General features: G+C 44.5%; 1 protein-coding gene and 1 long non-coding RNA gene across 2 annotated transcripts; one reads left to right on the top strand and one right to left on the bottom strand.

Annotated features, from left to right (window-relative positions):
* Positions 1–3374: 3374 nt before the first annotated feature.
* Positions 3375–15550, bottom strand: LOC134554918 (uncharacterized). The gene is made up of 3 exons (XR_010081345.1): positions 10227–15550; positions 6848–7000; positions 3375–5258 (listed from the first exon to the last, which is right to left on the bottom strand). It is a non-coding gene; the product is annotated as an uncharacterized LOC134554918 (long non-coding RNA).
* Positions 15551–19987: 4437 nt separating this feature from the next.
* On the top strand, positions 19988–25047 carry LOC134555153 (basic salivary proline-rich protein 1-like). Its single transcript, XM_063406508.1, has 3 exons — positions 19988–20003; positions 23171–24121; positions 24213–25047. Exons 1-3 carry the CDS (start codon positions 19988–19990, stop codon positions 24407–24409), a joined length of 1164 nt encoding a protein of 387 aa, XP_063262578.1. The 3' UTR covers positions 24410–25047.
* The last annotated feature ends 1112 nt before the right edge of the window (positions 25048–26159 follow it).

Raw genomic sequence — 26159 nt, forward strand, 5'->3', positions numbered from 1 at the left:
AGATTTAAGGGAGGAACAGAGAAACAGCATTTCCCTGGAAACTCTGCTCTGGTGGCAGCTTCTGAAACACGGAGCTCTGACAGATGGATGTGATGGCAGTTCGTGGATATGTTAGTGGTTTCAGCAGGGCCATTGCTCTCAGCTCATCACACAGGCATAAAGCAATGACAAAAATGTCACCAAAACTGATTGTGGGGGTTTTTTGGTTTGGTTGTTTGAGTCTTTTTCCAATGTAGCTGTGCCTGTCCAAAAGGATCACAGGAATTGCTGCAACCAGCTTTCCGAATCATTGCCTAAGCCCACCTACCTGTCCTCATGGACAACTGCTCTGCTAAAATGCAGTTTCCACCTCATACGCCCCCCAAATGGTGGCATGGTCTGCACAGTGGCAGACAGGTAGCCCACAGCTAAGGTGGCTGGAGGAGCACAGCCCAAGGGAGGCTGACTGCAGGCAGAGGCACTGAAGTGCTCGGACACCACAATGGCTCACCCTGCTGCTGCTGACAGTGTGTGCTGGACTGAACACCAAGCACAAAACCGACCACCTGGAGCAACAAGTCTTGCTCAGAGAACAAATACTGCAAGGGACTGTCAGGGCAGGAAAACAGAGCACTAACTTTGCATTTGGATGAATTTAAACAGTCCCTCTGGCCCGCTGTAAGCAGCTGTGCTTAAACACCACTGATCCATTTCCCAAGCTCAGAGCTCCAGGGTGTGATTCGTGAGCAAGCCTTTGAGCTGGTCTCACCCAGAATACAATTTCTGTCTGTTCCATGAAAGGTGGATGAGTGCTTGGGTTTGAGGTGGGCAGGCACACACAGCTTGAGGCACAAACCAGAAGGATGCTTATCCTAAAATCAGGGGTGTGCTCACAGGCACCCAGAGGAGCAGCACATCCTACTGGTTACCTGCTGGGGGAATATCCTGTCCTGCAGCAGCAGAGATGCCAGGGAGCGTGGATTGAGTTTCAGTAAGAGGGGACAGAGGACACGCAGTGTGAGGAGACTGCTGAAGTCACCTGGATGGTCCCTGTCTGCCAGCCACCAGCTCTCTCTCAGTGCTTCAGTGGACATGGTTCTGTGGTTCAAATGCAACTTCAGCCTTGGGACGTCCTGGATAACTCTCAGTCTTGCAGTAGATTTGTGTCCTGGTTGGTGTAGCTGTTGGTGTAGTGTGGGGATTAAATATTAAGAACATTTCACTAGGCTATTTCCTCATTGACAGAAACATCCTTTCTAGAGGAGAAAAAATAGCCCTACCACCAAATATTTTTGATAAATGTGACAGGATTAGAATAGAATATTTCAATTTTTAGTTTCAGTACAAGACGCTTTTTTTCAGTGCCCTACTTTCTTAGCCTTTTTTTTCTAATGTTATTTTGTGTGGCTAAGAGAAAAGAGCTTTCTTGTCTTCCTCAAGTTATTTAGAGCTTTTCATTGACTAATGCCTTTTGTCACAAGTGACAGTGAAGGACCTGCTTGGTAATAGAGATCAATGGAGATGAAGGTGACATTTCAGAGCAGAGTTTTAAAACTAATGCATTGCTATTTATCTGACCACCTAGGAACACTGGCTCTCAGTCTGAGCACCACAGCACTCACTGCAACTTCTGTCCCTGTCCTCCTCCTGAAAATGCACATTTCCTGTTCCTGTCACTCTTCTCCAACCCAGCGCTTCTCATATTTCTTGCCTATTTTAGAAAACTCTTTGTCAGTCCCTTGTCCTATGAAATTTTTATCCACAGACCTCTCACTCTCTCGGTACCTGCTGGCTGAAGTGGGGCTTTGGCAGCAAGTGATGGGTGACCTGTTTCCCCTGGGACCTGCACCCCGTGGTTTTTGCAGGGACAGAGCCTTCAGTGCTGACAAGGTCCAAGGGCATGGAGGGTGTTACTTCCTTATTCCCTGCTGAGAAAAGCGTGGTGTTGGCACTGAGCAAGTTAAGGAAGTGTGATTTCATGCTTCAGCTCTCTCTCCAGTTCCAAATGCGCTAAAGATACTTGTGAGAAGTGTTAAAGTGATAGACAGAGAGGAACTTAAGGCCCCTTTTTGCTTGGAGCAGTACAGCAGGAGCTAATGGTCATCCCACGTTGTATACTGGAGCATCAGCTTTGCGTGCCCAGTTCAGTTCCCAAACACATTTAGGATTTAATCCACACCTTCTGTGCTAAGAAACCCAGGAAGGGTGGCAGCTTTCAGTCCTGCAGTGGTCTGAGACCACCATGCACTCAGACAGGTTTCAAAGCAGTGGTCACATTAAAGCCCTACCAGTGCTGACTGGCTTAGAGTAAATATTTACTACTTTGATTCCAACTACTCCTCTCTCCCTACCTGTAGGCTCTGTGGATCCAGAAGTACTGGCTTTTGCTTGACATCCTCCCCACTTAAGTCTAGAATAAGAAGGTCAATTTAGATAAAGCCTAATGCAATTACGTCTCAAACACAATCTCAGTAACTTCTGTACATAAATGAAATGAAAACACATTAATAACCTCGCATACATCCTGCCTGGCTGTCTCGCCCAGTGTCATGGCAATGCGTTTAGTACAGACCAAGCAAGAGAAAGACAGATTGCTTTCCCAGAATTCGCTCAGTTAATGGAGAAAAATCCACCCTGATCTAAGCTGGCTCCAGCAGTTTCTCAGAAATATTAATGTCTCAAGCTCTCATGGCCTTAATAAAGTAAAATATAATGTATTTCAATGGAAAACAAATTCCCCATTTCTTTTCTCCTGGCACTTGGTGCAGATGATAGCTACAGTGTTGGTTTCTAGCAGAGCATGCTGAGCTAATTATATTTCTTCTAAACATTGTTGATTTCTTGATTGCTAATGTGAGAGTCAGTGATTCTTAAATGTCAGCTTAAGAATCCATCTTTACCAGTCTGAAACCCCTAAATGCAGATCTTGTTTTACCAATATTCCCAGTAAAGAATTACTCTACTGCTTGTTTGGCAAGTGAAACAAATAAAAATTTCCAAAGGCTGTATGTTTTTTGTCTGCACTACGTTTAATTGGTGGGAGCGTGGAGACACAGAAACATTTTCATTAATGCTTCGTTATTAATCAGTAAAAGATGGATGCAGCACTTGAGGCAAGCACTGAATGGTGAATTCCCTAATCAGTTTACTGTAGCTTCCTTTGCCCTATTAGGGTGAATGTTGTAACAGCACACTGTGAATGTGCTCCTCCCTTAATGTGCTCTTGATGAAAAAGGAAAAAAAAATCTCTGGAACTGGATAAATCTAAACTGTTTGGTAAACAAACACAAATGATATTATTTTTCTTGATATTTCCAGGGTTCTGGTGGGCACGGCATCCATGCACTTTTGGCATGAGAATCACATAAATATTGCCTCTGTATTTTTGGTAAGTTTAACTTTTTCGTTATTTTGCTTGTGTGGGGAGACAAAGAGAGTGCTGAAGGCAATCTTAGCCCTGATATATTATAGCTGTATTAATTACCCAAGAGTGGAACAGCCTTGCCCTCCCAGCTGAAGGTGTGACAGAGTGAGCTGGCTGGGAGGGAGCTCAGCTGGGGTCTGCTGTGAGGAGAAAGGGACAGAAGCAAAGGACAGGATAAGGAAAGCTGCTGTACAAGGGACAGACAGGATTAGACAGCCGTGCTAGGGACAGGAAGGAGTGAGCTGGAACTGCAGAAGGAAGAGAGAAGAAGGAGAGACAGAGCCAAAGCTGCCCATGGGAGGGACATAACAAAGGTATGAGGGACTTTTAAATAACAAGGTGCTGGTGCTTGGAGCCTTCTGAAGTTTTAAAGAAGCACTCTGAGTGCAGCACTTCCACATGCTTGTACAATATTTTATATGTCATTTCTTTTTACACGTTACAGTATTGCACATAGCAGTAACTAAGCCTGGGTTTTGACTGGGGTACAGATATATCCAGGTGTCCTGCAGTGAGGCTCTCCCATCAGGAATCCTCCTGGGGGGAGAGCTTTCCTCACTGCTGCTCAGCAAAGCGGTGCCTCTCGCTCCCAAACTTGCAGGCAGGCAGCTGAGCAGAGCGCAAGGCCTTGAGCACAACAGCTGGGACGGGGAGTGCAAAGCCACATTGCTGTGGGAAAAGGGGAGGGAGTGGAGACCAGTCCCTGATGGCTGGCATCAAAGCACTAAAAAAGGTTTGAAATCTGGCTGTGCAAATTCTTATCCAGTCCTTGCTAGAAATCTTCCTAGCTGGGAGTCTGTAAAGATTGGCCATGGGAGGAATACACAAGTTCAGCTGCTCTCATGTGCAAAATTCTTGATTTTTGGGAACTTTTTGGAAAATAACCTAATTATGTAAAGAAATCTTTTCCATTTGCACCTCTACCAGCAGTAATTCAGAGACTAAGGAACCATGGCTTTCTTCTTTGCTGCCTTTATTGAATCGAGACCTCTAGGCAATAAGACTGAAGGGATGTGATGGACGGAGCTGCCATGGGACAGTGAACCACGGGGGTGTGACTCCTTGGGGTCCTGATGTGTGCCCAGTCCCACTCTCGTCCCTCAGCTACCAGCAGCAGGGTACCTCTGCAGCCTGGGAGCAGCCACAGTCCACTGGGGCCAGGCAGGCTGAGCTCTGCCCTGGCAGGAGGCCATGGCCTGAGTCAGGGTTCTCCTGGAATCCCCAGGGACCAAAGCAGCTCACCAGCATCCTGTACACATTACTGGATGCTGAACACAGGAGGATCTGCTCCTCAGTCTCAGTTCATCTCCATCCAGTGTCCTGAATCCTTCAACTTGTCACCTGGTTGAGCTAAACCTCACCTCCTGATGTGCTTGGCGCTGCACCTCCTCCTCCTCCTGTGCAGCTCTGCTTGGGTGCTGTCCAACTTTGTTTTTTCTCAGCTGATGCTTGTAAACTCACTGGTTTCCTTGTTCATTCCAAGACATGGGGGAAGTATCCCATTATCCTGTAGCTTAGTCCATTAATATTCAGGCATGACATTGTAGACCTGTAACCACTTCTAGGACCTTGGATGAAAATATCTGGGAGCAGAGAAACTGAGGAGGGTAATTAAATGGAAGATGTGGCACAGTATATCCTCATCCAACGTGGAATAACATTGAACAAAAAGAAAGTAGCACATCTTTTTTGCTTAGCTGTCTCTCTCATAGGATTTACTTTCTCAGCAATGCAAATCAGATCAGATACAGATGAGACTATTTACTGCTTCCAGCTCTATTTGGAAGGGCAGCAGGTAAGAACTGGAATATTTATTTTCTGTTTAACTCTCAGGAGCATGTCACAAACCTGGGACCTATCATGATTGAAAAAGCAAGTCATTAGATAATGACACATTAGTAATGACATCACACACAGATGTTTTATTAAAATAGCTGTGATAAAATGTGCATGCTAACCAGAATTCTAAGAGACCTAACTATTAGGTCTAACTAACTCCCCACTGGTCACAGGGAAACCCCAAGCATTTCAGCATTATTTTAAAAATACTTGAAACAAACTCCATTATAGGGCAAGAGCTTTTGGAAAGAGTTCATATTTTGCTTTGGCATAAAAGGAGATGTTTGATATAACACTTGCTGTGATGTAAAACAAGCACAGTTTCAAGCTACAGTGTCTGGGTTCTTTTTTGTTTCAGCCTTCCCCTCCCTGTCTCTCTTCACCTTTGTGCCAGGCCATCAGCTCTTTCCTTTCACTCCAGTTCCTCTACTACATTTTATTCTTTTCCCCTGGCTGAGGAGAGATCAAGCCTTTGTGTTGTTATTTTGATGCTTCACCAGGCATCACCCTTCCAGGTCTCTTAGTCAGCAAAGTCTCCGATGTCGACCTTGAGCATCCTCCCATTCCCGTGTCCCAGGGAGCCCTGGTCTCTGGCACTGTGCTGAGGTTGGCAAATGAGTGCAGCCCAAAGGGGCAGCTCTGAGGATGGCAGGAGCTGGCGTGCAGCTGGTGGTTGGAATCCACATTTTAGGAGCACATTTTAGGGGATTTTGCTTTGGGCAGCTTCTAGCCTGGTCCTGTGGGGAGCGAGCAGAGCACACCTTTCAGTTTAACTTCAGCTGGAAGGGGCCCAGTTTGCATGTCCTGCTCACTGCTGGAAACCAAAACACAGGGATTTCCAGTGGCACAAGGACAGTATAAACTGGAATGTTTCCAATTTCCTGGCTTTGTACTTTCCATTGTCCCTTTGTCTGGTCAAGGGACACTTTCTGTATCTCCCAGAACCCATCTGAACTTAAAGAGTGTCTCCCTTCCAGACTTGAACTTTCCTGTCTTACCCTTCCTTCTTCTCGCTGCTGGAATTCCAGCAGGAGGAGAAGAAAAGGTGTTTTTCCAGCTTGGCATTGGCCAGGAAAGTCCCATAGACCCAGCTCTGGAGCACTTGCCAGCATACAGGTAATATTTTCCCAGGCACAGAACTGTATTGCTATTTCTTCTTCAGAATCATGAAGTCTAACAAACCTCTCAATAAACCAGCTCTTAAAAAAACCCCAGTTAAAAGGAATAATTTTCCTTCCTTAATCTTAAATTTAGCCTAAACAAGGGAACGTTCATCTTTATCTCTAGGAGTTCAGCCATAGAATGAGCCTTGGATGTACAATCTTGTGATAGGAAATAAATGTCCCTACAGTTAAGTGTCACTACCCTTTTCCTTGTGCTATTGCACCCTAGGAATTCCCCAAGTGTCACAGCTCTAGAGGTGAACATGTTTTCATTAACATTTATGCAGAAATGCCAATACATGGGTTTGTTTGTTGTTTTCCCCACCAAGTCAACACACAGAGCTTTTCTCAGTTGTAAATCTGCCAAAGGTCCTCAGGAGAGCTGCACTCACGAGGCTCTGAATCCAAGGTGCTTACAGTAAAATCCTCTTCATGAACATACCTTGAGTGACCTGCTCTGCTGATGTCTGTGAAATCCCGTGTCCAAAGGGGAATGTTGGAATGGTTTCACACCCTGGCAATCACTGTGGGCCTCTGTATGAAGCACCTTTTCCATTAGCCTCCTTTTCTTGCATGCCTTCCTGTGAGGGCATTCCTGTATCCATTAGAGATGTAAACAGCAAGAGATGAAGAGTGGCACAGCTACATGAAAGTACAGACAAAGGCATAAAACACTTACATACAACCAAAAGAGTCAGGGATCTTCGGGAATTGCATCTTACATGAAAGCTACAGCATCATCATCCTTGGTGGGTGATAGTCCTATTCAATTATTTTGCTTTTTGGGACAGCTGTTGACATCTTCTGATGTATGCCATGTAACAATTCTCTTTTATATTTCTTTTCTATTCTCTTATATTTAGACTTTTGTTTCCTGGCCACATACTGTACCTATGTACTGTACTGTGAAACAAAGCTCTCAAAACTTGAAAAGCAATTTCCTTTTCTTTCAATTCCGCTTGTGGGAATGGAAGATTTATATGCATTGCACTTTGTCTGAACAGCCATTGAATAAAATTCACCAAGTGGCACCACAATGGAAATCCTACAAGTATTCTATTCAAATGGCTTGCCCATATCAGAAGAAATTAAGGGACAAATAAATTGGACCCTCCATCTAAATAATGACTTTGTCATGAAAAAGAATTTTCTGAATCATCACTTTCAAACAGAGATGCAGCCATGAGACAGGGGTGCAAACTTCTGAGTTAAACAGCCTCTAACTCTCTGTGTAAACCAGAAACCAATTAGCAATATTACAGTAATCAAACAAAGCCTTAAAAACCACCAAAATCATTTGTTGCTCTATATACTTTTCCATTATAAATGCTGTCCCTTAGCAGTTCTCCTGGACAAAACCTGTGCAGCCATACTTTATTGGGAATCTGTTAGGAATATGTGAAAAGAACATGGAAAGTTCCAGGTGTCCAAGTGCCCATTCCCTTGTACCCCTGTTGGGCCCAGGCTCTCTACCTCTCCACTGTTATTTTCCTCTGCACACTCATACAGAAAATCAAGCAGAACTTAGGTCTAAAGTACCTTTATTAGTGTTAAATTGGATTATTTAAACTGTTAGCCTAACATACTTAATTTGGCATTTGTATTTTCCTAAGAGCATGGGTTTGGTTTAATTTGTTTCATTTCCTCCTGTGCCCAGCTGTCTGTAATTTTACTATCAATTTCTATACTTTTATGGTGACTTAGATAAATATTGCTAAATTATGGGGATTTCATAAAAGCCAAACAGGTAATACCATTAACCTCAGCAGTCAAAAATAATCCTATTAAATTTCCAGTCAAATTGCCTGGTAATGAATGTGCAGTGAAACTCACAAAAATTAACCATTTCACCACAGATCAGTAAACCATGTACTGAATCTTTTTCTTCACCCATTGCTGCCACAGCCTGTCACCACAGAGCTGTGAGCAGCCACTGGATGGTGATGCAGGGATCCTCTGCTCTGAGGGCCAGCTTGAGCACACTGGTGTTTTTCAGCACCAGAACCTGTGCAGATACACAGTCACATTCACACTGCCTGTCTCTGGCCACAGGAATGGTTGTTCCAAAACCCTTGAAGGTCAATGAAATGCTATTTTTTTTTTTTTGGTTCTTTTATACTCTCAATGGACAAATATCTTCCTGCATTTTGCATTTTTTCCATCCTGAAAAATGCAAGATTTTGATCAAATAGACCTGCTCGTGTGGAGACTCTGCAAAGCTGTTGCATTAGGAAATGGAATCAGGCACAAAGAATTTCCATGTGGAGATTTCTACTAATAGCTTTGCCTTTTTATTGAAGCAGGATAACTGTTAAAGCCTCAGGGATATTGATGGGCTGAAGGAGAAGTTGGTTGGCAATTTCTGCTTTGCAGGGGTTTTCCAGGGGCTGAGCTCTGGCTGATTAATCCTGGATCGTGGGAGCTCCACTGCCTGCTGGCTGATCCAACTGGTGCCTGTCAGAGCCTCCGAGTGATACAATCCCCTATAATCTGGCAAGTTTTGTTTCTTTAGGTCTCTCTTAGGGCTAGAACATTAGCATAATTGGGAAGAACCACAGCTGATGTTCATAATGGGCAATTCCCACTCCAAAGCCCCCAGGCCCCTGGATGATGGCTCAGTGCATCAAATGACCTTCATCTGTGGATGAAAAACATGAAATAATTAGCCTGAAGAGCAGCATGTCGGAAAAATTATTCCAAATGCTCCAAATTCCCAGACCTGGCAACTGCTGCCTCCTTTTACCAGGAGACCAGTCATGGATGGTTCCCAGTTTATGTCTGTGAAAAGCTTTTGGACCTGGGTCTGGGCCTCCGTGTGGGCTTCTCGCACGCTGCCCCTCGCCCAGTGAGCTCTGCACCCCTCCTCACCCAGGAGAAACAGCTGACAAGGAGCAGGTGAGAGAATCACAATCCAGGCAGCTCTCTTCAGCCCTTTTTTCAACCCAGCAAGGAGCAGCTCTGCCCTGAGCTTTGGCAGACCTGCCTACATCTCCAGCATCTCTGAAATAAAACAGGAGAGGGGAAAATACCTGGAAAAATAAATGCATTGGGAAAGGGAGTAAGAGAACTGCCAACAAGAAAATAAATGTACAAGAGAGGAGATGGAGAAAGAGGAATAACAGCATCAGAGAAGATAAAAACAAAAGGGGGAAACCCCCACAATTTAAAACAAAAACAAAAAGGAGAAATGGAAACACTTGCTGAAGAGGGGTATGAGCCACCCAGAAACTTTCTATTACACTACTAAAGGAATTCAGCAGAGATAAACATGGGAAATACTGACTCAGGACTCTCTTCTCCCCTAAGCTGTTTGTGCCACAGATAATCGATGCCCAGATTGTTTCTTACAATCTTTTCTAGCCAATACATTTTTTCTTTTGGCTGAATTATACCTCCATTTAACTCAAGTTCTATTATTTTTTTTGTGGTAAGTACTGTTAGTTGAAGACAGTGCTGTGCTTTCCTGGAGTGTGGTTTTTGTCTCTCTCTGATATCTGTTCAATATGCCAAACTGCAGCTGCTGTTACTAGTGGAGAAATGTGGCATTTGGTTAACTGTTGGAAGTAAAGCAGCAAAATCTGCCTGACAGCTGTGTGTGCAAAATGAACACAAGGCCTCTGAGAAACCTCTCTGGGATGGGAGCTACCAGGGAGACAGCATAGTTTCAATCCATTTAAGTAGATTATACTTTCAAGGTACAATGCTATCCATTTAAAGAATACCCAGTCTATTAAATAAATCCTTTCTTTTAGTACACAGGGAAAGAGGTATAAAACTCCACAAAACTCTTTTTTTCACAATCTACACATCATGTGCAGTACCTCTGCATCCTGCAGCTGCCATCATGCCCACAGTGCTACTGGAGCCCAGGCTCTGTGTAATCATTATCCAGCACCCACCTTATCTTCACCATGCTGGGAAAAAATAAATTCAGAATTTATTTTATCCATCAAGGAATGAGCAGCTCCATGAAAGGTCACTCTTCCTAGAAATCTTCATGTACTTGACATGCACAGTTCTTTAGTTTTTTGAGGGCTATATAAACATGACTGAATAAGGAACTGATGAACCTCTGAATGTAAGAAATACATTTGTTCATAACATGCAAAGATAATGGAGAGGAGACACAAACAACCTCTCAAAGTGCTAAATGGTCAGCTAGAAAATATCCCCATCTTTTCACTGACTTCTGATTTTCATGAGAGCTTGTATTAAGTTTCATAAAGGTTCATAGGTTTCATAAAAGAATCTCACCTGTATTTCAAGAATGGCAGAAGCATTTTGGTTTAATGATTTTACTGTTTCAGTTAATTCAGCCTTAACTTACTGGCCATTGCATTCCTCGTGGCATGCACAGAATACGTGTGCTTACCTCTCACAGATTTATGGGTATTTTGAAACTCACATTTAAACAAGAAAATACGTCTGTTATCTGTCTAATGCCACAGGAACTGTCAATGCCTTAATTAAATCTTAGTTCTGAAACAGTGTAAGGGCCTGGTTTCTTGGAGGAGCTCTGACCCAGGGAAGTGCTCAGCACCAGAAAGGGACAGCACAATGCCATCCTCACTGGGGCTGGCCTCAGCTCAGGTGCTGCCTGCTCTCTGTGCTCCTGGTTTTGCTTTCACTGCAGTGCCAGGGTCCCTGCCAGCCCTGAGTCCTCCCTTGCTCCAAGCCCCAAGCAAACCTCCGGGCGTACGTGCCTAATCTAAAGAGACATGCTTGGGAAGAATTGCTACTACACACTTGAAAATACAAGGCAGGGGAAAGCAAATCTGCTGTTCAAGGTATTATTTGAGTCCTAGTTTTACCTGGGGTGATATATGAAGTCTAGGGCAGAGGAGAGAGATGAACCCTAACCTTCCATTCAAGTGCATTTAACCATAAAGCTGTCATTTGTCACAGCATGCATGATGAATGCACAAATACAACTGCTTTCCACGTTGTTCCTCGTGGAGGATTTTACAGCCATGACACTGCTCAGGAATCAACTGGATTGATTTAGCTCCCTACATCTGCTGTGCAGCCTCCTCAGTGCTGCGAGGAGCCAGCCCTGGAGGCTGGCCTGCCCCTTCTGAGACACCATAAAAACACACGTGTTTGTGTTTGGAAAGCTTTGTGGTGGGAGGATGCCAGCTCCACTGAGATGGATAAAGATCTTTAAATGGCTTTCTGAAAGCTGCTTCTGCAAAGTCTTTCTTTGCAGTATTCCAAAGCTCTTAGGAGAGCATCAACACTGGCTGAAATTAAGAAATTAAATGAAAGCCTGTGCAATAGTAAAAAGGAAAACTCCAAAACAAAACAGATGCCTCTGGGAGGGAGCTGTGCCTCTAAGCTTTGTGAGTTTTAGACAGACTGGATATAACTCATACCAAAGGTCTCAAAATACTTGGTGCCTCAAGGGATTAGTAGATTTTTGTCAGTAACTATGCCTTATAATTCCCGTGACATCTCCAACCTTCCTGCCTCTATCCCAATACTGATGTGAACTTCCTGGGGACAAAAATCTCCCACTCCCTTCACTGGGTCAGTAGCTGTGCTCCTGATGCCTATCCTCACTCAGTTTCCATGTCCACTGTTCATAGGGAGGGTTCTCCAGAGCGGGCTCCTTGAAGGATGGTGCCCATGCCGTGCAGCTGAGCCCCTGCAGCATCCCTCCTGCACCTGGGAAAGGAGGGACACGTGTCCCTGTCCTGTGCTGGGCCAGCCTGCCCTTGGCCACTGGTGAGGGGAAGAGACCTGGTGGCTCAGGAGCATGGCCAGGAGAAACCAAGGTTTGGCAGCTCTGGAAGGGTTGGCTTTTTGGATTTTTTTCCTAGTACATAGATAGCAACCAGGAGCACTGTATTAAAATGTTAGAACTTTCCAAGAAACCATAATTAAAGGACCAAACATCAGTCTATTCTTTCCCTTAGACTGGTAACACCTGGTCATTTTGGATTTAATTCTGCTGGTCTATTTTGCTCTAGTGTCCTATCTCTTTTCCACCCAGCAGTATTTTCTTTCAGATGCTGCAGTTTAACACCTTACCACTTCACATTGTGCAGTATTCAAAGCTTTTTACATTATCTTATTGTAACTTCAAAAAAGGCAAGTTATTCAGTATGTCAAAGGAAATAGCTTCCATCCACTGCTGGGGCTGAAGGCAAAGGTTTGTAATCTGTCCTCAACTTTATTAAAAAACATAAGGCATCAGCCTTCATGTAGCTCAAATACATTTCCTTGCGTGGTGACAAACCATGTCTGATAGCACAGAATGAACTCGATATGAATTTCTATTCAGTGCACTCAGCCTCCTGAATACTGTTTAATTCTCCAGTGCTGTGTGATTGAACACACTGATCATGGAAGCAGAATGCTTGCTCAGCCTTGCACTGCTTTGCTTTGCTCTCTCCTGGGCTGTTTTGTCGTGATGCTTTTCCCTTCCCATGTCTGAGGGTTGAACGTTACCTTCCATGAGCAAGAAGAATTTAACTCTCACACCTTGGTCCCAGGACTGCACAGTCCTGCCTTGGCAGTAGCACTGCAAACGTCTCAGCAGCCATCCCGTGCTCTCTTTACAGACATAAATAAAAGTGCAGAAAAACGGGGAGTCTGAATGCAGCTGAAATTTCTGTTTTGAGCTGTCTCTGGGGGCCTTCTGTGACAATGGCAGGAGGGCTCTTGTGCTGCTGCCTAGTCCAGGGACTCGGTGACATTCCAGCTCCTGGCTCTCAGGGGTATTCCACGTGCTAGTCTTGAGACCATTAAGTCTTGACTTGGGACATGTGCCTCAAGATTTAGAGCAGATACTAAAAATTTAAGAAAAATCCGATGATTTTATGTAATTGGGGCAGAAGCTGGAGAAGCATGGAGGTTGATAAGGGAAAGAGGTTTTCTGTTCCAGCACAAGGCTCTTATTCTCAAGTGACTCTGAGCTATCAGCTTTTCTACACCAAATCTCCACCTATGTCCATATATTTCTGAGCTACCTGTGCCTGCCAGGTTTGCTTTTAGAGCTACGGCTGGCCTAGAGGAATGTGGGACATGGGCAATTTATGGGGTATCAGTGCCTGCATCTCTTTCAGGTGCTGGGATTGGAGGAGCATTTTATGCAGCAGGGGATAAAATTCCTGCACTCTGTGCCAGGTCTTGTGCAGATTAAAGGAAAGATAACCTGCCCAATCATCATTACACACTCAAAAGCACAACTGGAAAAATCCACGCGTGTCGGTTCCGTCGGTCTCAAGGAGATCTGCAGAGGAAACCAATGACCCACAGTAAAAATGGATAATGCTGCACAAAATTGGTACCTGGGAGCCATGTGGCTAAACCAGCAGTAAAAATAACCCATTCTTTTCAACCTGAAATTAGTTCTCCCTGGAAGTACAGAAAAGAGATTTTTACGCCGTTTTACCACCTGCTCCTCATCCCTGGGATCTGTGTATTCAGTTTTGATTTATGAGGGAAGATCATAGTGGTTTGGTTTTCTTTTTTTTTTTTCCTCCCAGGCTATATATTTTTTTAATCTACATTTTTGTAAAATAGCACAATTTTTACTTCTTGTAAAGCCAGAGAATTTTTGGTTATTTCTCTTCCAATATTTTATCCATTGCTCCTCTGTCAAGCATCACTTTTCCTAAAGAATAAAAGCAAGTTATTTGATATATGGTAGGGTTTGCCAGCAGATAATTTGATCATAGGTCAGCTCAACTGTTACAATGATTTCTTTCTTATTTATGGTAATAACTTGTACAAATGTGTACAACTGTACCCATGGGTGTATTCAATACTTCCAAAAAATGTGAATTTAACTGCTTTGGCATCAGACATGCTGGGCAGCAGTGGATTAATTTTGCTATTGCTCTTCAATATGTGAAACAGAGTATGCTGAACCCATTATAAGGTCATTAAAAATTAGAAATAATATTTTGGCAGCTTAAAAAAAAAATTAGTCTCACCCTCATGGAAAGCATGAGCCTCAGTGTGCAATTTGCCCTCAAAAATTAACAGTTAACTAATTTGGGTCAATGAACTGCACACTTCAGCCACTATGGAACAAAGGCACCAAAGTTTATTTGTTAATGCCTACCAGGAGGAAAAGGTAGCAGGGTTTTGGAGTCAGAGGTTGCAAATGGGGTCCAAACTCCCCATACAGGGGAGAAAAAATGCAGTTATGTGTCCTGTGAATGTATTTCCCTGTTTAGAGCTGAGAAAGTGCATGTACAGTTTTTAGACAGAGTCCTTACCCTTTCTGGACCCAAACTGCTGTTTAAGAGGGATAAAAAATGAAGATGAAAAAGGCAAAAGAAATAAATAGAAATCTCTGTTCCTGGAGATGTAATTAGATTAGCTGACATCAAGTTTAATGACTGATATTTTTAGGCAGTCTGGGAAATTTGGATATAATTGATATAAAGATTCAATCACTGGTTAACACTACTGGTCTTTGGAGATAAAATTTGGTGTGGGTCCTTTACAGAAAACTTTGTGAAAAAATGTAATTAAAAATTCTGCTGAAATACTTTATTTCTTCTATAACTTTTATTGTAAAGACCTTTTTTTTTTTTTTTTTGGTAAACTCTCTGTTTATTACTGAACTTTTCCTGTACTGCAGTCTTAATTTAAAGCTTATATTTTCAATTTTCAACTCTAATTTCATGTCAGGGGTAATTATCATTTTTTAGGTCTTGTGAATAGAGAGATGTCTAATGAATTGGAAGAACAGAGTCTTTATAAAGACCTAGTTTGAAATACAATATCATTGTGTGTTTTTCCAAAAACCCCAATTTTTCTCACAGTCATGATGTTTTTAATGCTTCTCATTAAAAACATCCTGTTGGGTAGAGATTACTCTCCCAATCAAGAGGTCAGGAAACTGAGAAAGAATGAAGAGCTCCTGCCCTGGAGATGCCTCCGTAGATACTAAAAATATAGCAGTCCTCTGGGGTATTTTGTGACTAATATCTGCTTTTGAACCTCCTTGTTCAAAGTCTTGCCTAACTCCAAACTAAATCTGAATTGAAACTGTAACAAAGAAGGTATTTTTTAGAAATGTTGTTTTTCCTTCCATCTTTCCATATCAAGAGAATGTGGGCTGTATGTCAGAAATGGAAGTCCAGGATGGAAAATATATAAAATTTATAGAAGTGTCTTTTCTGGAGAGTAGTGCAGCTGGAGAGTATTAATATAATGGGTTTTTGTCTTTAAAAAGAGAAAAGCTTTAAAATTATCCAATTTCAAAATTCTATCTTGGAACACACTTAGAATTCTCTCTCCCCAGTCCTCCCTCTTTTTACTTTTCTTTTTAATATATGTGCTATATATATGCTATTCTTTGAAACACTATACAGTAAATATACAATATTTTTCACACTAATCATAAATCAAAATCATCCTGGACACCGAACTTTGCACTGTTCCTCACATGCATGTGGATTTACTGTTCTTTAATTATTGTAGAGAGAGCTATTTTACTTGAAAAATGGCTAAACACAAGAGCATTAAGCTATACTAAAAATAATAAATTCTATTTAGCCTGTTTAGACAGCTATGCCTCTGAATGGTTTCTTAGCATGGGTAGGAGACTTCCCAAGGCATGAGTCAGTGCTCAAGAGCTGTGGATTTTGATCCCCAGTTCTGGACGTGCTCCAAATGGTCCTGTTTGATCAGACAAACAAGCTATTATTTATAAGGGAGAGCTGAGTTTAGAGAAGTTTCGGGATGAATGAAATATACTCATCTGTTTTAGGGGTGTGTAGCTCCTGAGTAACACCTGAAAGAAAAAAAAAAAAAGAGTTTATACAATAAAACAGAGCAATTTGGATTTTCACAGTTACAGCAAAGACTCTTCCACAGTCTTTGAACAAGCAGTTGGGTTTAGTCCTGACACAGCCCTGGCTGTTGGCTTGCAAAGATCTTGTTCTTGGGGAGACCATTCCACTCTTCCAGCTGGTTCTGGCCCCACAGCCCCTGTGGTTCATCTGCATTCCTGCTTTTCCAGAGGCTCCAACACACGTTTTTCACTGGTTTTGTGGCTGAGAAACAGGGCAGTGCATACAGCTGGGACCCTTGGCTTGGCTTGGAGACTCTTGCTCACACAAACCCTGTCCCAGCTTCCTCAGGCTGGCTGGAATTAGCTAAACAAGACCAAAGTCCCACAGATTCACTGCAGGACCTAATTCAGGTTTAATTTACTCCTTTATTGATCTGTATTTGGTGTCATTATCTTAAAAGTCAGGTCCCTATTTTGGATATAAGAACCTCATCTTTCATAGTTTTTCTATCTTTGCTGCTGCTTCTTTATCACCATTTATCTTTATCAGTTTCTGCAGCATTATGTCCAGAACAGTGCACAACAGAGGAACAAATCCAGTCTGGGATGAGTGAGTGAATTCCACCATGCATGGATGCAAAAATGTACAAAACCATTTGCTCACTCTCAGCATTTCTCACTTTTAATGCTATATTTTTTTTAAGACAATGTGTTAAATCTTTATTCTAGCTTTCAGAAACAGTGTTTTCTGGTTTTTTATCCTTTTTTTTACCAGATACAATGTACAAGACCCATACTGTACTTATGAGAAGAACGGTAATGCACACAGGATGAGTTATCACTCTAAAAGCAGGATGTCTGTTTGCTCTATCCAATTACCATTAACATTAGGCTGTTTTAAGTGCTAATGAACGAGAACCGAAATTTCTAATTGTGATGAGACTTTCTACGAGAGGGTAGGTAAATAGTGAATATTAAAGGGAAATACAACTGAGAGGCGATGTCATGTTGCACTTGAAGTCTCCTAAAGGGACTGGTTGCTATTATAATTGGGCATGTCATTAGACATCATCATTTATCCAGCCACATATTCTCTTCTTCTCAAATGAAAGAGAACTTCCTCCTTCTAGAGATGAAGAAAAGACCTGCAGGGCACCTACTCCTCTCCTAATGCTCTTGCTGGGAGTTAAAAGCAGCTAAATGTGGCTTCTGTGCTGCCCTGTGCTTCAGGGCCTCAGGCAGCTGTGGCTGATGACCAGGGCAGAGTAAAACCCTTACAACAGCCGGCAAGGCTGGAGGTTCATTGCAGTCCTTACAGGAAAATTGGGACTCCTAAGGGTCCAGCACTGGAGTCCTGCAAAAGGTCCCTCAAGACTTCTCACTTTGGACTCTCTCTTCTGTCTTTTCTGTCCTGTTTTTTTTTTGGTTTTTTTTTTTTTTTTTTTTTTTTTTTTCTTTTTTTCTTTTTTTTTTTGGTTTTTTTTTGGTTTTGTGTTTTTTTGTGGTGGTCGTTCTGTTTTTGTTGGACTGACATTTTCCTCAATCCTTTTTCATCTTGCATCAGTCATGAGGGCAGTCTGCCACAGAATCCAGATTATCCATTGAACAAATAAGCACCAAACTTGATAACATCAGGATAAAGAAACACAGCTTAGCACAAACTTACGCATGATAATTTTCCATAGAAATCCAGGACAGTCAAGCGGACTTGAAATTGAATTTTAGAGTACCCAGAAATTAGGCACCTTGAGTCTTTACTATAGACCTATCAGACTTTGAAACATTCAGATGAAGCCCCGGTTCTAACTGATAGCTGTGTGCTAAAAGAGTAGGTATTTATTCCAGCTTCTCCACTGGAGACATTGGCAGTCTGTGAGAGAAAAGGGGAAAGTTCTGTTTTTAATGGTAGGATTGTGATAGAAGGTGGTGCATGTCCAATGCAGAGGGAGCAGGGCTGTGTGTGGCTGATGGCAAGCTGGGACAAAGGTTCAAGCAAGAAGCCTGGGGCCAGCTCAGGCTGCATTATGGGGAGTAAGGCTAAGGCAGAAGCAGGAGGTGGTGTGGGTTAGGCAGCAAAAAGCCAGGTTAACAGGCTGAAAGGGAGGAGAGGCACCCAGAGCTGAGGGCAGAGCAGCAGCACCCCTTCACAGCAGTGTGTGTGCCAGATGTCACTCAGGAGCAGTGACAAACCCAGGGCACAGCACAGCACAGGTGCCCTTGTTCCTTACGCCTGGAACTTCCAATCAGCAGCCAAAGGTCCCAAAAGACAAATAACATCACTGTAATGTGCATCAGCTGGCAGGGTCCCCCAATAGCCTTCTTCACCACAGAAGAATGGATTTCAAGAGTCTTTATTGGATGTATTCATGCTTCCCTCTCCCAGGGTAGTCAATACATTTAGAAAAAAATCAGTATTTACACACTGGAAAGGCTTTTTGATGCAAAGCAGCTGTGGTTAGTATGAACTAAGCATTCACCATTTTTTCCTGCCAGTTTAAGCTAAATGTCCAATATTTAAGGCACAGAATGTTGTGTTTGTAATTGTGCATCATGGCTGGATGTTTCTACCACCAAAACCTCATGTGAAGCGACATCCAGACATCAGAATGAATTACCACCTGTGTTCACTGAGCTGATACCTGCCAGAAATGCTGCTGTCTGTCAAGGTATTGGTTGTCATTTTGGGGAAATTAAGTCTCCAGAGCAGGAGCTCAAACCTCCTCTGCTGTTGGTATCTCCCTGTTGAAGGGTATTGAAAAGAAAAAACTAAAAGGGGAAAAAACCTCTCCTCTTATTCATGAGGGATCCAAGAAATTGAAGGAGTTAATGACCGGATCTGCTGTCCTTGGAATTGCTGGAACAACTCATTGTTGGTCCCACTGAGCAGGAGTCAGGTCCTGTGTGACTCATGCAAGATAATGAATGGGCCCAGTATTGCCTAAAATTAATTCTTGCCCTTCTTCCTCCCTTTGCTCCTGGGGTAAAGGGACGGTTCATTTCTGACCAAATTTCCCTGCTTCACAGCCTGCTCTCAACCACCCCTGGAAGCTCTGCTTCCCTTGGTTTGCTGCCATGTGCTGCAAATCTAATGATTTACAAGACTAAAAATTACAGCCTCCGTGATTCACCTTGCTGGTGCTCTTATATTAGTCTAATCACTGATACACATTTTACAAAAAAGTTGACAAATATGTCAGATTACTGAGGTTCATTTTGGCTTTGGCTGTGGATGATTTAATACAGAAGGAAATCAGGTTAGGGAAAGCTCTGAATATGTATTTTCCAGGGGGAGCAAAATAAAAAAGTTCTTCTCGCCTCCTCTCACTGCTTCTCAGTCATCAAGAGAGAAAGAAATGATGAAAATGACACATGAGCTGCTGCAAAGCCTAAAAATAAGACAGCTTTTATTTTATATTTGGAAAGGGAGATTAGTTTGTTCTCTGGCTATTTTTCTTTCTTTCTTTTTTTTTTTTTTAATCTTTAAACAAGGTGGCATTTAAAGTAGACACCACATCAAAAGAGGCAAACAAATTTATTGTATTTTATTGCTGGTGAGGTGGATAATGGGAGAAGATGTGAAAAGTGAGGGAGAGTGTGGGAAGTGGGGGCACTTACAGGGAAATGCATTTGTGTGGGTTGAGTTTAGCAGTTTGAGACAGAGAAGTACTTAGACAAATTGCTTTGCATTTACACTCAGAAATGAAGAATGGCCTTTCTCTTCAAAGGAATTACATATGAGCCATTCTTGAGGCTGGTATTAGGTAGGCAGGACTGAGGATGCTGCTGGCAGGAGATTTAATGTAGAAGTGCTAATCAAGGCCAGACCAAATGGGTAACCTTCCAGGTCAGTAATAGTAAAGGTCCTGAGGTTAAAAAAAGAGGACAACTGAGGGACTTTATTTTTTTTTAATATATAAACTAAAAAAAAATATGTCATGGTCACACAAAGAGTTTTGACATTGGCCTCAGACACAAACTGCAGAAGTAAAAAAAATAAAAGCCACCGAGTTCATGCTTTGAAGTTCACTAGGATTATCCACACAAGAGCAAATTCCAGGAAGAGAAGGTAATCAAAATGCAGGCAAGCAATTAGATCTGCATATTAAGTATGAAAATACACAGTGCTGGATTGCATATTAAGTAAGTGCAGTAACCTTGTGCTTCTGGAGCTGCTCAGTGAGGTTACTGTGCAGAGGAGCTCCGAGGACTCACCTCCTGAGGGGAAAATTGCTTTTCTTGGCTATTACCGTGGTGCTGAAAATGCACTTTGTGTTAGATCTTATCACAGGGGGCTGGGGACAGCGGGCAGCAGGGAGCCCTGCCTGCCTGGGGAAACCCAGCCCTGTGGGGCACAGGGGCTGCCCTGGGTGCTGCCAGCCAGGGCACACGAGAGATTCCTGAGCCACGGCCTTGGAGAGCTCTGCAGGGCAGCAGCTCCCTCCACGCCTGACTCATGACTGTGCTGAGCAGCAGACAGGGAACTTTTAAATTTTTATCATTGTAGAGGGCTTTTGCTGGAGTAGAAGGAGCCCATTCTAATTTTGGAAACCAGCACTTCCTGAACAAACTACGCTGTATCTGTAATTATTATTGGGGTTTTTCCTCCTTCTCTCTAAAACTGAGGACTGAGATTTTCAAGAGCCTGTGCGTTGCACTGGGCCCTCCCTGCTGTTCCCCTGGCAGTGGCCTCAGAGCTGGGAAAAGATCTGACCATCCAGGCACCCACCCAGGTGCCTTGCTGGCCTTGTGACTCCCAGCACAATTCACGGGTGTCCAAGGTCACAGTTACCTCAATCGTGAGGTGTCAGCATGGAGCTGCTCCCCGTGCCCATCTCCTGTCCCTGATGGCCTCCCTGTGCACTCAGTGAAAGCCAGATGTGGATAAACCCCTATGGTAGAGGCTTAAATTGTCTGAAGTTTCTAAATCCCTCTGTTGGATAGGACTCAAAGGCAAGCCATGACCTCCTGGCTTGTTGGCTCACTAATTCCTTTCTAAAATCCTGTGGACTTCCAAGGGAGATTTTTCCTCACCTTCTCAAGGAAGATCATTGGTCTATAGTGTGAAGGATGTGCACAGGTTTGAGGTCACCTGACAGTTTATGTGACATGGCACATACAGAATAAAATAAATGCCTGTCTTCCTCTTCCTACTGTCCTTAATTTCTCTGTGTACCTCTAAGCCTTCCTTCCATTTATAAAACTCCATCTCTTGAAGATGAGGTAAGTCATTCAAAGTGCTGAGTTTTGTTGGGTTTTTCTTCAAGGAGCTTCATACTGTGGGAGAGAAAGAAAGTAATAAGCAAAGGATGGGGAGAATGATCACCTCTAAGGCAAGCAGCTTAATATTTCAGGAGCCAGGCAAAATCATTTTGGATGAGCATCAAACATACAACACAGCCAAGATGTTTTATTGTTCTCTTTTTTCCCCCTCTAAAATAGCACGCTTGAGAAACTGTCCCTTTAAATCTACTCTTAAGTGTCCCACTTCCCAAGCTGGAATTTGCAGTGTTTATCGGCCCTGTGTGTTGGTGTGGGTGTCAGAAATATGCAGGTGATGTCATTTTCATTCCCTCACCCAGGGCTTAATTGACAATATCACTCCACACCCCTCCTCCCACCCCTCTTCCACCTCTTCAGTTTAAACCTTGTTCTCCCAGGCCTTTTGGGCCAACACTCTTCAAAAATGTGTTACCTTCATCATTTTAAGTTTTCTCTAAGGCAGGGAATTTTCATGACTTCATTTCTACATCGCTCTTGGTAGGTATGGAGATGAAAGAAATGTCCAATATGAATTTACTGTAGTAATCCTATCTTGCAATAATTTCTTTGGCACACAAATTGAAGCGAGAGCTCACTATTGATCATAGAATCTGGCCATTAGTATAGTCTGAATTAGGAAGATTTTTTGACTTCATTTTATTATCTTTTTAATAACTAAAACATATGCCTTCTGAATTCTCTCTTCTGCATAGAACTTGGTGTTGGAATATCTACTTTTATCCAGCTATATTAAATAAATCATGGCAATAGGTCCTTGGGTAAAGTATTTTATCATACCTTTAATCAATTCAGCAAAGATTCTAAGGTAAACAGTAAAAGTTTTCCATTTTTTCCCCCCAGTGGGATACATCATTATTAAAAGAGCTGGTTGGAAGATCTAGAGGGGAAAAAAAAAAAAAAAAGGCAAGAACTTAATTGCATTGAGAGAGAAAAGATCTCAGTGGCCTGGCTCCTCTCTTTCCAAAGTTTCTTCCAGCTCCTCTCATCCGAGGGGCCCTTCTGGGACAAAAGCCCCAAGACCAGCAGTGATCCATGGATTCTGCACAGACAGGAGTCCTTGGGACTGCCCTGGGAACCAAGAGTGAAGCTGTGAGGCAAAGCTCTTCCTCTGCCTCCTCTTCACCCACCTGAATTGGAGCACTGATGTGCCCAGCTCTTCTTTCTTGTCCCCAGCTTCCTGTGACTCACAAATGGGAATGCAAACAAAACCCACCTCCACATTGCAGCAGAGCTGTGCTGGGAGGGAACAGGTGACACCGAAGGCACTGGAGAAACTGGGCACCGTGAGCCTGCCCTTCCGAGAGCTGCGCTTCAGGCTCCTGAGGAAAAGCACAGCCCCGCCGCTGGTCCTAGTAAAAGTGCGAGTGAGAGCGCATTGGGCGATTCAGAGGCTGAAAGGTGTTATTGAAACACATCTGGTGATAATTAACTGTACAATTTTATCTGGACAAACATAATTACTCGTGGCTAAATGTATGTCAGTGCAGCTGACTGACACGGACACTGTATAACCAAGGCACGCACAGGACAAGGCTTAGGTCAACCGCAGGAAAGAGTAAGAAAGGACCCTTACAGGGATGAAGTGGGTCAGAAAGAAATTATAAATTACTGGCAATTGACCACACATAGTTTAAGACCTATTTTTAGAAAAGGTATGTATAATTAGTAAGTTAGCCGAGACTCCATTTTCTTCATGCGGGAAAGGTCATTTATTTATTTGCTCATTTATAGAGTTTTTACAGACCACCCCTCCACGAGGGGGGCAGTGCTGCCCGCAGGGAAAAAGGAGAGGGACGAGAAGAGAAAGGAACTCCGGCCGCTGCCATCCTGCAGCTGCTGCGGGGAGAGGACCCAGCAAACGCGGCCGGTTGTGCTCCCACCGCAGGGACTGGACCCTGAACCCCGCAGTGCCCGGGCAGCGGCAGCGGCGGAGCCGGGGCTGCCGCATCCCCGCCTGCCCCCAACACCCGCGGGGGAAAAGCAACAGCAGAAAACCTCTAACGGCCGCGAAAGGGGGAAAACACCGAAAACAAGCACAGAACAGGTTCCAAAGACCCCCAACCCGCGGCAGAGCCCGGGGCTGTCGGGAATCCCGCGCAGGGACCGGGCGGGGCCGAGGGAGCGTCAGCGCTGGGGAGGAGCCGACAGCGGGAACGCGCTCCGGCCCTGCCGCCCGCACGGCCCGCGCGTTCCGCAGGGAGCTGCGAACCGCCGGGGATCGGGGCTTTCTGCGGGGCAGAGCTCACCCGAGCGGGGCCGCCCGGGGAGCGGAGCGGTTCCCCCCGCGGCCGCCCGGGGAGCGGAGCGGTTCCCCCGCGGCCGCCCGGGGAGCGGAGCGGTTCCCCCCGCGGCCGCCCGGGGAGCGGCGCGGTTCCCCCCGCGGCCGCCCGGGGAGCGGAGCGGTTCCCCCCGCGGCCGCCCGGGGAGCGGAGCGGTTCCCCCCGCGGCCGCCCGGGGAGCGGAGCGGTTCCCCCCGCGGCCGCCCGGGGAGCGGAGCGGTTCCCCCCGCGGCCGCCCGGGGAGCGGAGCGGTTCCCCCCGCGGCCGCCCGGGGAGCGGAGCGGTTCCCCCCGCGCCGCCCGGGGGCTGTGCCCCGCCGGAGCCTTTGCACAGAGGCCTCGCACACAGGTTCCGTCCGCCGGCTTTCCGTGCGGCCGGCGAGTTCACACGGCAGAGACTGGAGGCAGGTTCAAAGAGGCTAGAACATTTTTAATAGTCTTTTCAACATGAAAAGCGGGATTAAAAGGTAGCCTTTCCATCGTTCGTGGGTACAGGGAACAGAATGGAGCTGCAGACACAGGAGGTACCGACCGAGAGGTCCCTGGAGCCCGCGGGGCGGGTGCCGCAGCAGCTGCGCTCCCTCAGCAGATTGTCATTTTTAAACGAATTTCTAATAAAATACCATGTGGCTACCATATCGATAGAAAAGGCATTTCGTACATCTACTCTCGCGCTGTTTTCTACACCGTAGCAATAAAGTTCATAATTTTCCTTTACCCTCTTTCGTCCTGTTTGCGCTATATAGGTGCCCACACACGTATTATCGCTAGTTCGTCAGCTGAAATTCGTGATCCGGGATTTCCCATATTTTACCCCTTTTTTGAGCTCACAGTCTGGACTTCACCCCGCGGCCTGTGTGTGTAATTTCGCGGGTGTTACCCTCGGCGGGGCGGATCTTCCACAGCGGATTCCCCGCGGCTTTTCGGCCGCTGTCTCCCCCTCGATGCATTTTCGGTCCATGCTCAGCCCCCGGGCGGCGCCTGCCCGGGAGCTGTGCTCGTGTGTGTTTGTTTGTGTCCGTCTGTCTCTGTCCGTTCCTGCTCGCTCCCGCTCCGCTCAGTTCTTGTCTCTGTGTATTTTCTCTTGTCTCTGTGTATTTTCTCTTGTCTCTGTGTATTTTCTCTTGTCTCTGTGTATTTTCTCTTGTCTCTGTGTATTTTGTGCGGTCCCGCTCCCGCTGCAGCCGCCGCCTTTCTCCGCTCGGTGCATTCGCCGCTCCCATCCCGTTTCCCTGCGCTCTCTCCGTTCGGCCCTGTGCCATTCCGCTCTCAGTCCCGGCCCGGCTTTGCCTCCTCCCGCCATCGCCTCGGGTCAGCAGAGTCTGTGATCAGCCCAGACTCCTTTTTCTTCATGCAGGAAAAGCCAATTCTTTATTCAACAACTCATTTTACACAGGTTTTACAGACCTCGCGTGCAGCTTTAATTGGTTAATAGCTTTCTTGCCAGTTACTCCTTTGGTTAGTAAAAGGTGTTCTGCTTGTCTATCAAATCTCTCTATTCTTGCATTGTTTACATATTTTCTTTACTGATTCTCATCGGACAAATCCTTTGGTTATTGCAGGTGCATTTGTTTTTCCAGCCAGGAATAGGTTGTTAGGCTAACAAGTTCTCATATCAAGATGGTCTTCACATGGGAACTTGCAAATTACCTAGAAGAAGTGACAGGCTAACTTTGGCAATTTAGCAGAGCAGGCCTGATTTTATGAGGCCTTTCTTTTATAATTCTTTTACCTGTCATGACTGGTATGTCTCAACCTAGAGCTAAATTTTCTTTTCTTCTGGACTGTCTGTTCTGTCAGGTTAAATGCAGGTGTCACACATAATTATAGTGATTACAGTATAGTCCTTTATTGTGGTTAATGTTGTGAGTGGAAAGAGTTACTGACAGGAGTCAGGAAAGTGGTGGGTTTACTGTGGGCATGACAGGAATCAATGGAAGTGTCTGATGGAATCCACAGGAGCTGATGATGTGCCAGTGTTAAATGCTGAAGCTGGCTAGTTTTTGTCTAGAAGTGCACCATACATGTCCTGCTTCACAAGACAAGTCTCAAAACAACCAAAAAAAACTCCTTGAAGTGTGGTTTTTGAATTGACCCTGAGATTAGCTCAGTTGGCTCTAGCCTAGTGCTGCCAAGGTTGTGGATTCAATCCCTCTATGGGCCACTCACTTTAGAGCTGGACTTGAAGGTCCTTGTGGGTCCCTTGCAACTCAGAATATTCTGTGATTCTGTGAGTAATGTTTGTAACCACTGCTGCTTTCATGGTCTTATCTCTCCCTGTGCTGCTGTACTGACCTATTACTCCAGGAAGGGCTGCAGCTGTGCAGCCCTGTCTATGTGGGTGTCTGGCACAAAGGAAACTTGAAGATTTGCTCCAGAATTCATCAGGTATTGAAGAAAGGGAATTCTTAACTGAAAATTGCTTTTCACTTCATTTTTCCT

This window comes from Prinia subflava, chromosome 9 (assembly GCF_021018805.1).
Source record: "Prinia subflava isolate CZ2003 ecotype Zambia chromosome 9, Cam_Psub_1.2, whole genome shotgun sequence".
Classification (NCBI taxonomy): Eukaryota; Metazoa; Chordata; class Aves; order Passeriformes; family Cisticolidae; genus Prinia; species Prinia subflava.

Coding starts and splice junctions, on each gene's coding strand:
- LOC134555153 (XM_063406508.1), top strand. Junction 24,122..24,212: donor TCACACGGCAGAGACTGGAG/GCAGGTTCAAAG, acceptor TCGTGGGTACAG/GGAACAGAATGGAGCTGCAG.